The sequence below is a fragment of the Poecilia formosa genome, unplaced genomic scaffold (genome assembly GCF_000485575.1).
Source record: "Poecilia formosa unplaced genomic scaffold, Poecilia_formosa-5.1.2 Scaffold37, whole genome shotgun sequence".
Classification (NCBI taxonomy): Eukaryota; Metazoa; Chordata; class Actinopteri; order Cyprinodontiformes; family Poeciliidae; genus Poecilia; species Poecilia formosa.
Window position 1 is genome coordinate 326949 of NW_006799976.1, and position 14546 is coordinate 341494.

At 41.6% G+C, this 14546-nt stretch overlaps 1 protein-coding gene across 6 annotated transcripts in view; it reads left to right on the top strand.

Moving 5' to 3' along the window:
* ralgps2 (Ral GEF with PH domain and SH3 binding motif 2) overlaps positions 1-14546 on the top strand; it is an 85542-nt gene that overhangs the window by 27430 nt on the left and 43566 nt on the right. For all 6 annotated transcript variants that reach the window (XM_007550552.2, XM_007550554.2, XM_007550555.2 and 3 more), the window contains exon 6: positions 14036-14119. In XM_007550552.2, the coding sequence (XP_007550614.1) occupies positions 14036-14119 (84 nt within the window). The remainder of the gene's footprint in view (positions 1-14035; positions 14120-14546) is intronic.

The following is a 14546-nucleotide window of genomic DNA, read 5'->3' on the forward strand; positions in this document are numbered from 1 at the left end:
ACTTTTATTTTAGCTAGTTTTCACACTGCAGGGTTTTCACACTTTGCAAAATGGTGGGAGAAAAAAAAAAGACACCAGTTTTGTTAAATGTCTGTAAGTGGGATGTTTTAACCTGTAAGGTGGATTTGGTTTAGTCATAAAATTATTCTTTAGGGAGCTTTGTGAGCACCGACAACATTTGAAAAGCAATTTTGTCAGAAGTGAGCATGTTAAACCCAGGACTGGGTTGGATTAAACTTTCTGAGAAGGCACAACATGACCTCAAACCGCAGTCACACACAGTAATTGCTTTTTTTTTTTTTTTTTTTTTAAATCAAAGCAGAGCCAGTGCTAACCCAGGAGTCTGTTCTTTACCGGTTCTATTAAAGAGCCAGTTTGGTTTTCTGCAGCCAGAGATCCAGCTCAATACAATCTCGTTTTCTCCACCGTAAATGTTTCATCATTCATTGATTTAATCCTGAACGTCTGTGGATGATTATAACTTACGAAGCCAGTTGTTTTAGTCATCTTAAAACAACCCACTGATTAATATCAACAGGAGTGGTATGTTGCAGATTTATTATAATATTAATGTTGCGTAATGAGAATATCACAAGAGCTGCTTGGACTGCAGTAATTAATAGCTAATTCCACGCATTGATCTGAGGTCAAAGTTTAGAGTGGACCTGGAAGCAGAAAGACGAGAACATTGTTTAGTCACGGCTTACATCGTAATCGTGCCATTCGCCAACCCCGTGGCGTGTCGTGCGGCCGTTAACAGGAGCCAGCTGCCTGATTAAAGGCCTCGCCGTCACTGTCCAGCATCCGCCGGATACCGAGTCCAGTCAGCATTAGTCATCAGAAACCACAACGAGTTCTGGCGAACTCAGAAGATGATAAAAAATGCTTTCAACATTCCTCTGGAGCAGAAACGGAATCATCCAACACTGCAAAAGGACAATCTTGGCGAGTATTTTTGGCCTAGTTTCTAGTGCAAATGTCTTGGTACGCTTGAAATACGACAGAACTAACTTAAAAGTACTTTTTCAACAAGATATAGGAGCTTGTTTTAATTATGCTGCTGGAACTAGTACTTTTACATCAATATTAAGGATTTTTTTTTTAACTTAAAATAATCTGTTTATTGCTGAAAAATTACTTTGAAGTTCTGTCTTATTTCAAGTGCATTAGGATATTTGCTAGAAACTGGAGCAAAAGGACTTGGTAAGATTTTGTAGTGTACTTTTTTTTTTTTTTTTTTACAGTTGCACGTTTTACCGTATTTTATTGAGGCTGCATGTACCGGATCAACACGGGGTCCACCACAACTGTAAAAGGTCCTGTTTACTGACTTGTATCTTACTGTCAGCAGTAAATGTGTCTGCTTATGTGACGAGTGAAGCACTACGATGATAATACACTGACTGTCAAGTTTCACCAAATCAAATACATGCTGATTAATGCATACAGGTGATTCGCTACATGCAGCCAAACAAAGAGTACGTCTCTATTGCCAGACATTGTCCCCCACTGGATTGGGGATTTACACCACAGCAGTATAGTGGGCATGAATACTCAGTGGTGTTGCCTGTTGTAGGCGTCTGTCTGACCTCACCTGACCTCAGCCCCATTTAGTGTTGGGTTGTGGTGTGGCACAGGGACGGATGAAGTGTCCAACATTGGTAGGACGACTAGTGAGGGGCGTCCAACTCGTGGCGGGAAACTTGGTTTATTGAATTTAAATAAACATTAGTTTGTGTCAGTGAGACGGTTGAGTGTTTTTTGAAAGTGTGGAATTGTCACAGATCTCAAATTCTATTTATTTATTTAGATGAAGTTTGAGTCGCATCTTCAATGTGTTCTGCGACGGTTGAGGCTACTGCTAACTAGCTAGTAACTATTAACTGTTGATATAGCCTTACTAGCTGGATTGCAAAATTTTTTTTGTCTGTCATGGCAAAGTTCAAACCTATTAGCCAGCTGGCTGGGCAGCGTTCGCCTTCGCTATTGGCTTGCTCAGGGCATTCTGTGTAAAAAAAAAAAAAGCATGACTCTACGGGGTTAAGATTGTCGAGAGAATTGCGAAATGTGTAATTTTCTTCAAATTTCTGTCGTGATGCAGGTCTTAAATTTAACTCATAATGGTCTTTGAAAGGTCTTAACTCTCAAACCGGTCTGCCTTTGATGCATGTAGAAACTTAATAAATTTTGCTCAAATTCTCAGCGTTATAAAAATATTCCGGAAATTTGTGCCTTAAAAAAAACAAAAAAACAAACTGCCCTCGCCTGACCTGTTCTAAGAAATGAAAATGTAAATAAGTCAAATAAAACTTCCTCATCAGTTATCATCAGCTTTGGAGGTCAAAAGTTCTTCTATTTTCCAAAACCTGCTATCTCGTGGCCCAACCACTTGCTTTCAACTTTTGTTATCAGTAACCAGAGTCCCCCAAACCAAACCCGGTGTACATATCACAGCTATGCAGATGAAGGCTGTCCCACCTTTTCTTGGTATTTGGCCCATTGAGAGCCTCTGTGATCTCATTCGTCTTCCCCTTTGAGCTGCTGGGGCCTTTTTGACAGCAGGCCCGGATTAGCAGGGTTTAAGGTTTACCACTGCAGCCTTAGAGAAACAGCATGCAGCAACATATGTGTGTGACGCTGGAAACTGAGTTCAGCACTTGCTTTCATTCATTGTCGTTCTGTTGCATGCTTCTTTTATTCTTTTTGTTGGAAGCAAAAGAAAAGTTGGAGCTCTGGCATACGTTTAGTTTGTCCAGCTTGTTCAGGAGTTAACGATGCAAAATGAAAATGTAGTCTGGGTGAAATTGAGCCGGACTGGATATTTTAAGTAGGAGTCGGAATGAGAAGGAGCAGAGGGTGTGGTTCCCAGGGTGACCCAGCAGAGTGGACCATGGAGGCTCTCTGGCTTTTCCTCCGTCTCGCCGAGAAAACCCACGGCGCTACGACTGAAGGGAACTCTGCTTGAGTTTCCACCGCCGTCTTCCTCGCGTCCTCGTTGCATAATGGGAAAAGCACCCGGGCGTGCGTCTTCAGGCTTCACTCTGTTCACGGCCCAAATAGGAAAAATGTTAAATAACTCAATTCCTCGAGTTATGCAATAGTGTTTTTATTGACTTCCAGCCCATTTTTTCTTTTTTTTCTTTTTTTCGCCCTCTGACCGTTTAGTTTCGTTGAACGTTGTGTGAAGGTGAACTTGGTGCAGCACCCCGCTAAAGATTTCATACAGATGTGAAAAAGTCCATTTATCATAAAAAAAAATTCTTATAAGAATTTTGATTCATCGTTGTCTCAATACAAAAGTGACGGTGTTATCAGAAATGTGATTTTTTTTTTGCTATTTCCTCACTCGGTTTGTTCCACAAGAGGATCAATAAATATCAGTAAGTTTAAAATTCTGATTAAATGCAGGTAATGTGTGCAGCTTAAGTGTCTTTAAGTGAACGGCGTCCTGCAGAAGATTTCAAATAGAAAAGCTGTTCATGATCAGTATGTATTTATTTTATCCATTTATTTATTTGAATGCTGTTTTAGATCAAGCACTTGTCGAAAAAGGAAGCAAAAAATCATTTTTTCAATCACAATTTTAACGTTATCACAATTATGCAACAAAATGTCCCAAGTCCGTATCGTCCACATCATGTTACAACCTCACAAGCTAATTTTTCTGGGACTCTGTTTCAGTTTAAGCCAACAACATGTTTTCATGACTTCACAAAACGGCTGTAGTTATTTCAATAATAAATACATAAATTGACTTTCTTTGCTAATCAGGTGACGTCTTCAGGGATTTTGTTCATTTTGGGGTATCTGACTAAAGGGGGGCGAGCACAAGTGATGTTTCGTGTAGCGCTGGTCAGGTTACTTAAAATCCCAATAAAATTCCTGGAAGTTTCCAGGCCATAACTTGACAAAATGTGGAAAAGTTCAGGAGTCGTGGATTTTTTTTATTTATTTTTTTTCCAAGGCATTTTTACATCGTGTATAATTCCCTTTAGATGAGCGAGTGGAAACAAGGCCATGATCGCTCGCGTTTCCATGACGCTGCATGATGTCACTCTCGTTTCGTTTCACAGCCTTAAGGCGGTTAGCGTTCAATGAAGATTTTTTTATTGCTTTTATAAACTCTCTTAACAAATCCAGATGTTTTGAGGACTGATTTTTAGTAACATGACTCCAAAAAAGTGGAATCAACATATTCAATAAATTTCATTTCTTTTTTTTCTTTTCTTTTTTTTTTGCAAGACAACAAAGAGGAATGCCTTTACGAGACATTTTGGCTGGATTTTATAATCCTGCTATTGCTAGATTTAGACACCGTGGCTTCATAACTTCTAATTAATTTAAAATGTTTGTTTTCCTTCACTCAGCCTCCACAAACACTTGATAACCATCACAAAATCTCACCTAGAGCCCGTGTACGACTCTTTAGGAGAGCAACAGCCGCTCACCGATTGCACTTTCACTTGCCTAAATGATCCGGAAAACGTTGCAGTAGAACAGAAGATGATAATGGCTTAAACGTTTTGTCGCTGACTCGAAGCAGATGTATGGAGAAGAGCCCGGATCGTCCAGCCAGACGTTGTGGATCAAGAAGAACTTCTCACCTTGTGCTGTGATGCCAGTGGGAACACCCCCCTGCACACTCCCCCCCAAAAAAAAAAAAATAAAAATATTCAAGCTGTGAATTTATGTCCAGGTCTGTGTGGAGGCGGCGCAGTGCCCACACCCTTACAGGTTTAAATGTTTCGGATTATCAGAGAAACGGTTTTTACTGCAGACGAGGTCGTGCTGAGAACGTGAAAACAAGACGCGGTTTTCACACGATGATTCGATTTCTGAAGGGATGTCATCCAAACCGAGCCGGCTCCGAGTGCAAAGCAATCCCAGTCTAAACCCAACAACCGGCCGTGCCACGCTTTGAAGCAACGGCTGCCATCGAGTGTTTCCGCTCTCTGGCCTCGAGTTTTGACTCGCCTGTCTTTTCCGATTTGTATCAATTCACCCAGATACATTCTTCTTCTTTTTTTTCTTTTTTTTTAAATCTGAGGATTCAAGTCCAGACTTTGATTAGGCCACTTTGTCAGGTTAGAGGTTTGGCTAATAATGTAAATTTCCACAAAAGATGCATTTTCCTCTTTACATGTGAACAAGAAAAAAAAAATGATGCGGAGAGAAAACTGTTTAAAAACTTTAGATGTTTTTCTGGGTTCTTTCTGACCTCAAGGATAAGTTGACCAGCAATTTGGGTAACCCACGCGCTCCTATGAAGGTTCACCACTGCGTTATGTTGTTTTTACGTTTGTGTATTTTGGCTTTCGCTGTGGTTCCCTTTATGAGGCTGATTTCCAGACTGATAGTTTCTCACCCGTTCTCATGTAGCGGGCGTGTTGCTTTCTGAGGTCTCTCTGCCTGCTTCATGTCGTCAGACTGGCTCTTTTTAAGTGACTTCTTGGTCTCATAGAAGAAGGAAAGGTGTGGCTTGTTGAACTGAACTCTGTTTTACTAAAAAAAATGCAGTTAATTACAGTAGTTATTTATGATTTAACAAAGTTTTATTACTTTCACTCAAAGCCAGATTTGGTTTGGATAGATTTTGTGAATGCTTAATAAATGATAGAAAATCCAAAGCATTAAATTCTGACTAAATACAGAAGCAGAATAAATCCATAAAGGGGAGAGATACTTTTCGTCTTTTTATAAAGTCCAGCCAGGACTTTTGGACAGGAAGTAAACATCTTGTCTCATATGATGCAGAAAATTGTACATCCTGTACTTGGAGAGGCCTGCCGCCAGCTCTCTCCGATAGGGGATTGGCTCAAAGGGATTTCATCTTCAAAACACGTGACGCCGCAGACTCGGCGAGCGAGCGAACATCGATCCAGGAGAGCCGTTTCCACGCGAGCGGGACGGAGCCCGTTGCCGGCCAGGCGGCGAAAGCCATTCACTCGGTGGAGAGGAATGCGCAGCCCGGCCGGCGTGGAGCGCTCGGCGTAATCGATGGGAACAGCAGACGGTATTTCTTTGGGACATAGAATAATCGATGCTGCAGAGCAGACCGTCGTCTGATTTACGGCCCTCCGGTGAATGGCGGTTATGTTCGTTGGCTGTCGTTTAGCAGAGTGAAATGCCATTATAATGACATATGATAACATGGATCACAGCGAGGAGGGAGGGATAGGGAAGGAGGGATGGATGCAAGGGACTAGAAGGAAATCTCTCCCGCGCATCTGAATTTACGAAGCGGCGATTACTGCTGGGTCGAAGCCTTGGCAAGTCCACTTAGATGAACTGTGCCGTCGGGTCGGCGGAGGAGGAGGAGATGAAATGATGTGTTAAGTGAAAGTAGAAAAGAACTTTGATTCGGGGGGAAAAAACAATAGAAGCCATTCTTTCCCTCTCTGTTTTTCCGATTTTGTAATCAGACACGCTGCTGACGATCTGCAGCTGGATGTTTATGAAAGAGTGGCTGAGAGGGGGAAGGGGGGGGGAAGAAAAGTGTGAGTGATGGAGAGAGGCTTCAGGGGGAGAGAGAGAGGGAGAGAGAGCTCTGCCTTTTGTTTTTAACACAAGAGTCATGGCAACAGCCAAGCCGAGTGATTTAGCGGCATTGGCCGGCGGTCTTTGTTCCAGCTCTCAGGGAGCAGCAGTCAGGTTGCATTTTACATTCGGCCCAGCACTTTGTGGCCTTCCTCACATGTCCGATCAGCCACAGCAGAGCTCCTCTGAACACGCTGAGGGTCGCAGAGTGATGGCTTTCTAGTTGAAGGCAGGCAATGGTTCTTTTTCACGAGTCCGGCTCGAGTAGATTCCCACCCCCCCATACACACACACACTCACACACATTCAGATCAGAATGCCACCATCTCTTGCACAGATGTATGATCTGATATTGACGTCTGTGCCGGTCCTATTATTGAGAACAATTCTAAATCTGGTATTGGTGGCAATGCGTCCAATCTAGGAGGGCTGATCTATTCAGTGTAATTCTACGCTTTGTGCTCTGATTTATTTTACTTTATGCTTAGACTTTCTAATTATACTTTCAGAGCCATTTGACAGGAGGTTTGCGGAGGTTTTTTTCTGCACGTTTGACCAGTCAGCCAGTTTGCCAGTTTCTTTATTATTTATTTTACGTTGGCTGCTATGCTCCTAATTGCACCGACTGAACAAATTAAAGTTGTTTTAACATGTCTGACCAGGCTTGCGAAGCTATTGGTGTGTTTAAGTGGAGCAGAGTTGTCAAATAAATTTGTAATTCAGTATAATGACTTCACTGTTTTAAAGAAACAAAAAAATATTTCTTTTTGAGTCACTTCAGTGCTGTTTTGTCTGCCAATACTGAACTTCAGATATTGGTATTTGTATCAAAAGTTAAAAAAGGGGACCAGTGCATCCAAAAAAAAACCAATCAAATCTTCCTGTTCTGCATTTTTCAGAACAACCTCTCCAGTATCGCTGATTTGTCTGGTGTCACGCAAAACCAGCTCATCGTTTTCTCTCATAAAATTCTCACTTGTAGCTGCGTTGTGTTGGAAAAAGCCACAGCTGAAAATATCGACGTCTTCTCACGCAGACGACGGGTCTGGGCTGCAGATCAGATGCGTTTATTGAAAGTTTTCCTTTGCTCTGTTGGCCGAGACGCAGAGAAACGATAAGCTGCTTCTGCTGCTAGGTATTTTTGGTAAAAACGTCAGAACAAAAGTTTGGCCTCTGATCTACAGCAGATCAGAGGCCCAATTAAACCACCACTACTGATAATACGCACCCATCAGTTCTCACACACACACACACACACACACACACACGTGTGGTTTATGTGGAAAGCGATACAGAAGTGTTGCTAGAGTTCGGTTTCTGCCACAAAATGTCACAAAATTACGGAATCTGCTGTAATTTCCAGCCGACACATTTGATGGGAAGCCGTGCGTGGAAAAGGCCGTCAGGCTGTTGGCTCACAGCTCGGCTCGGATCCTCACAGTCCGCACATGTTGTTTGGACAGCGATCGCTACGCAACAGAAACAAGAAGGAACCCCCCTCCGACCCTCACACTCCCTCCAGCTAGACTGGAGCCTGTCAGCTCTGCGCTCCACACGCATTCATCACCGTCGAAGTGGGAGAAAAATAACGCTTTGGCAGGAGAGAGCGAAAAAAAAAAAAACCCCACAAGTGACAAGTTTTCCATTGTCCGGGTGGATTTCTTCCACCGCCGTTGTTGTAATTTGGTCATTATATTTAATGAAGTCTTCAAGTGTGAACCAACAGTTACGAGGAGAGTAAACTTTAACACGCTCTCCGATGTTCGAGGAAAGGGAAAAAAGAAACAAAACCCAAAACGAAACCCTCATGAACTGATGAGGGATTTCCTGTTCTATGTATGGATTTATTTACCGCCTGATCATTTTTTTGGCTTTCACTGTAAGCACAAATCTACACCCACCAGGCGTGTGAACAGTTTTGGCCAACAGGGGCTTTGTGCTAATTATAATTATTCAGTATTTCCTGCAGCTGTAGTTTGTTTTTCTCGGTGTGTCGGGGCGTCGAAACTAAAACTATTCCAAGGAAAATCTGTGGGTGGCGACAGGAAACAAAGTAACAACTGAACATTTCTTACAACTCAGAGGTGATTTAACCTGAACTTACAAGTTCAAAAAGTGGTAAAAACAAATAAAAAAAAAATAAAAAAATATATATATATTTGGTTACAAACCATGTGTGTTGTCAATCACTTAAATTAATGGGAGGAAAACACAAAATAATCCTAACCTTTGTTATTACATTTCCAAATATCATAACACATCTAGGTTCCCAGAATTGTAACGTCTTTAAGGAAAAAGCTAAATTAACAGAAACAAAAGATTCAGCATAAATGCCCGTACGCTGTGCTTCGTCTGATTTCATTGTAGAGGATTTGTCATTGGTACTGAAAACAAAAGTCACCTTCTACATCAAAAGTGGCCGTTTCTGCCGTGACGTGCTCGTGCCTCACTGTGGTTTACTGATCAGAAGAAAACGCCTATATTTTAAGTTTATGACTTGCCAATAACTGGCTTTGATCACCATACGCCAGTCAACAAATGCATCTGTTCCTAGAAAGAAAGGGGGGAAAAAAAAACAACAGATTTCTCCGGTTTGCAGCGGAGGAGACTGCTAGTTTAAAGGTTTCTGAAAGTTTAAAGTAGAGGGGGAAAAAAAAAGCTTCACAGCAGATTTTTACTCCTCTTCTCTCCTTATCTTTTCTTTTTTTTTTTTGCCATCCCATGTTTTTACTGGCCTGCAGATTTGCAGGGAGTCAGATCTGCAGAGCCGTAAATTGGGCATAACCAGGCAATCAGCCCAGCGTTCCTCCGTCGCACTTCATCCTAAAGCACTAATCAGCGAACAGAAACGACTCCGATCGTTTTTCACGGCGGTCCTCCCTGTCATCCCCTGTAAATCTCTTCGCTGCTATACCCTCCTTTATTTCAGCAATTTTTATTTATTCTTTTCCCCTTCTGTTTTCCTTTTCTCCCCCCCGCAATAAAGTTGCTTGTCTTTATCGGGGCTTCCTGCCTTGGCCCTGGGCCTCCGAGCAGGGCTCCCCGGGGGTCCCGGCGCACAGTTTTCCACTTACAGAGCAGACATAAAACAAAGGGGATTCTTGTGGCATCACACATGATCTCATCACTATGTGCGGCTCCGCTCCAGAACCTCACTTTGTTCAGATTTCACTTTGCAAGTGTTAGCTTGCGAATCTCCTTCGTCTCAGTCGAGTTCAGATGCATCTTTTATCTTGTTTTTGTAGATAATTGCCTGAAGTGAGATCATTTATTATTATTATTATTTTTGACAGCCTCTGTGTTAATTATACTCCAGTAAAGTGTTGATGATGGAGTCAGCTTCTCTCAAACCTGCAGGATTTTGCTGGGGGGAGGAGGGGGGGCAGATTGTGTTCGGCTCAAGCAGCGTGAGGAAATGACAGGCTGTCTGTGGTTTCGCGGAGCAAGCTATTTTACTTCACTGTTTTACTGCAGCGTTTAAAACCTTCGCCTTTTCAAAGCCTTTCTCAGAGCGATCCAGTGTTGTTGTTGTTTTCTTTCTCTTTCTCTCCTTTATGTTGGCAAGAGTTTTGTCAGGCCTGAGTGCTGGGAGGAGAGGCAGTAAAGTCACAAGAAAAATTTAGGAAATTAAATCCTAATAGGTTTTGGAAGGGCTGCGGATCAGGGCAGCTGGACTCTCTAATAACACCACCGAACAACAGGAAGGCTTGAAATGACTTCAACTGGAAAACGACCTGGACGGACTTGATGTGTGTTAAAGCGAGAGGACCGAGCAGTCTGGTGTCGAGGTTTCTGCTGGGTTGTAAAAGGAAAAAAAAAAAGGTAACACTTTATTTGAAGGGGGTTGAATAAGACTGACATGACACTTTCATAAACATGACATAACACATGTCATGAACATGAATAAGCCTTCATGAATATTTGACTGTTGTCATAAAGCGTCATTCAGTAAATTATGACACTTTTAATACAAAGTCGACATTATTCAAAATGTCTTTGTTATGACAACTTGACATTAACCAAGAAATCATTACTATTTAAACTTTACCTTTAATAACATAAAGTTATCTAATTTTTAAAGTGCAATCAGTAATACTTTTATAACAAATTTATATCAGTATTCACCCCCCTTCAAATAAAGTGTTACCAAAAAAAGCCTTTATTGGCACCTATAGTACAGACGTGTTAAAAACTGCACTGTAAATTAGTCTTTAAGTGCAGCTTCTTAATGTCAAACTGTAAAATGTCATAATATGCAAACTTCAATTTGGTTGCATTTTATTCACAATGAGGAATGTTTAGTTTTACTTTCAGTCAAGAGGCATCTCGTTTTTCTGATGCAACGGAAGGACGGAACAGAAGGGCCTTTTTCCTTACAAGCAACTGGTTGTAAACCAGGTTGGCATCCTGGTTTAAAGGATGAAATGGAAACTTGGGGACTTTTTTTTTTTTACCATCACCATCCTGCTCACTGTCTGAGGTGCCAAGGTAAATGGATCCTTGTCCAGCTTAGAGACCAAAGGAAATGGGCCACTGTTGCATTATTATACAGGATTTCTATGCAATCTGGAGAAGTACAGAAAAGAAAATGGGAATCTGGAAAAATATTAGCTTTTCTAGAGTTAATTTCTTATTCTAATGTCCAAGAGCTCCTTTCTTCCTTCTGTGCCATTTCATTGCATCCTTTCGTATGTTCAGCCTTCTGTTACTCTCTCTCACTCCTTGCAGCAATGCACCGATTCGATATTAATACCAGCATCAGTCCCGATATCGGAAACAATTCTAAATCTGGTGTCAGTGACGATTTGCTTGATGTATTACATATTTTACATTATATGTAGAATTCCTAATTGTACTTTCGGGACCATTTGAAAGAGGGTTTCTTGCAGTTTATTTTTGCATCTGTGATTAAGGTAGTCAATCTATTGTTTTTGTCATTTTCAGTTTATTTTTTCATTGGTTTCTATACTAACCCAATGGCACTGACTGAACAAATTAAAGTTGCACCGAAGGTGCCTGAAGTTTTAAGTCAATTCAGCACTGTTTTTCTGTATCAGATCGGTATCAACCCATACTGTATTGGTATCGGAAATGAACCGATATGATACATTTCATTTCTTTGTGTCATTTATATTTTAAAAATTAACTGAAAAGTTTGACAGCTCTGCACCTTTTACATTATAAACATGAAGGAAACCTGTTTAACTTAATTTAAAAAAAATTAACAATTGGAAGTTGTGCCTTTCTAATAGGATCTCGGAGAAATTGAAGTCAATTTCAGAAACTAAATCTTTCAGCTACCGTCATCCTACTGCATAAATGTGAGCAACATATAACGGTTGGATTTTTCAGTGTGAGATGATGCAGCTGCATTAGAAGATGATTTTATTTTTAGGCTTTTGCGTGTTTACCTGGGGTGCCGGTAAATGTGGTTTCCACTGCGCTGCCTGGGTGGCAGAGAGAGGGCGGAGCCGGAGGCTCAGAGAAAACAAACCAACTCACCTCTAAGTATAGGAAATGAAAGGTTTAAAAAATAAATGTAAGGATTAATTTAAAAATAATCAGAGAGAAATGAGCTGAAATGTCCTGCTTTGTTTGAACTCTCTCTCATTAAGCACATCTGTGATGCTTCGTGTCATTGATTTTAAAATTCCTTGTGAGAAGGCCCGCTCAGTTCTTCGACAGTTTCAGTTTTATAGCCTTTTTTTCCCCCTCCCTTTTTTCCTACACATTGAACGTAGACTTAAAGCTTGACCTCACCCACGCATGAATGTCTGCTTTTAACATCTGCATTTGATATTCGGCCTCTGAGACTCAGCTCTGAATGAACGCAGGCTTTCGTTGGAAACGAAACCAAACCAAAAAGAAAAAACAAAAACGCTGATGCAGTCCAGCTCCGGGGGAGCTCGGCGAGGTTTACTGGACGCTGCTGCTTCCAGACAGTCGCCATGCGTCACTGAGGGGCTGCAGCCTGATTCAGCTGTTCAGGCCACGCCCCAAGTAAGCCGAGCTGGAGAAATGTTTAGCAGGAGGGCTCACACAAAGTCTCCCCCCCTCCCAACATTATGTCACCGTCCCTGGCCCCTGGGACATCCTGTGGAGGGCCCGCGTTGGACCTGGGATCCCTTTGGACTGTATGTGTGGTCTCTGCATTCCACCTGAAGGCCGAGCGGACTTCCAGCCTGGTTCTGAACCAGAAACAAATGAGTGTTTGCGTGTTGGTGGAATTTCCTCTGTTCATCTTCCAACGCCACGACGGCTCTTGTTTTTAATCAAGTTTACAAAAAACACACTTTCCCCAGCTACTGCTGCTTTGTAAGAGCATTATTAGGGCATTTATACACTTTTTATTAAAACAAAACAATCAATAAACATCTTAGCAACAGAGTCATTAAAGCTGTCATAAGTCATGACGGCTCAAACGTTCTCCAGGCTCAGCTCAGATGTTTGCAGACATTTTTGTGTGTTGAGTAGACATGGGCAACTGTAATAATACCATTTACACTGAGATGTAACATGATCTGTTTGCTTTGATTTAAAGCAAATAAACTAAAAATATATTCCTACTGCTTCCGCTGTGATGTACGATGATACGTAAGGGAATAATGGGATTTTATATTTTGATATGTCAACTTAAAAAGAAACATTCACGAAATTTATTAGCATTTTCAAAGCAATCGTGCATTTCAGACAGAATATTAGGTATTTGTGCTGTACAGTTCTTTGTTGAAAATACGGAGAGTATAAAAAGTAGAGATGCATCAATCAGGATTTTTGGGGATGATTTTAGTTTTCTGACGAGACTTTCCCACAGTATGGTGGCAACAGAGGCGACGTTGCACTGTGTGTGTGTGAGGACAGCAGTTTAAAAAGATTGCTTTTTTATGTTTTTTTTTTTGTTTTTTTTTTGGCACTAGTGGCCTTTTACTCATCAGTAGCTAGCATTGCTCACCTCATGTTTCTATGGAGTTTTTTCTGGCCTCTCATTAAACTTCACTTGTGCTTTTTCAAACCTGTAACTTTTCAAAATCTTGGTAGGGCTTGAAAATCGTCACCACTTAAACTTGAATTAGTTACTTTGAAGTCCCTGATTAGATTGTCCGGTTGTCGATATTTTTAGCTCTCAAACCAACCCTTTTTGTTTTGAATTGTGCCAAAATGTGTTCAGTTTGTGCTCTCCTGCCTGTTTCTGCGAGTTTTACGACGGTGTAATAAGAGCAGAGGCATCTTTGCTGTATATTTAAAACAGACATGTTCCTGTATGACCTCACCTGTTTGTTTTTTGTTGCTGTTCCTCATTTATCCCTTTAAGTCTTCACTCATCTGTTCGGTCTCCTCCTCCTTCGCTTTCCTCCACTATCATGTCTTGGTCCTTCCCTCCTTCCATCTTCCAAAGCAAACCTTCCCAGTGCGATGTGAATCGCATTAGCGGCATGCGTGCGTCCACAACAATCCCTTTGGCTCAGAACGTAATCTGGATTTCATTTGTTGTTTACAGGAGCTTTCTAGCTGTGGCTGGAACAAGAAGGAGAAGCACAGCTCCGCTCCGAATGTCGTAGCCTTCACCCGCAGGTTCAATCAGGTGAGACTCTAACATCCTCGGCACTTGCAGCCAAGTTCAATCTGAAGTCCCCCAAGCACCCAAAAAAAAAAAACAAAAAAAAAAAAGAGAGAAGGGGAAAGTCTTCCTCCCTGCGGTTGTGGAGATTTATGAGTCTTGGCCATTGAGGTTTGAGGGGATGACAGCTCGTCTTTCCATCATGCCCTCCGTCTCCATCCTCCTGCTCTCAAGTCATCACCCCGGTTCTCCCAGATGTGCTTGTTTTTGAAGCTGTGTTTATCATGGCAGCTCCTTGGGTTCCCTGTGTCTTCTCCTCGCACGTGAAGTGCTCTTATGTGCATCACGAGTGGTCCCCAGGTGAAGCATGTCTGAAGGCAGACATCTTTTTATCCTCAGCTACTCGCATTTATATAATGGCTTGCAAACACGTTGACACTACGTTTGCTTT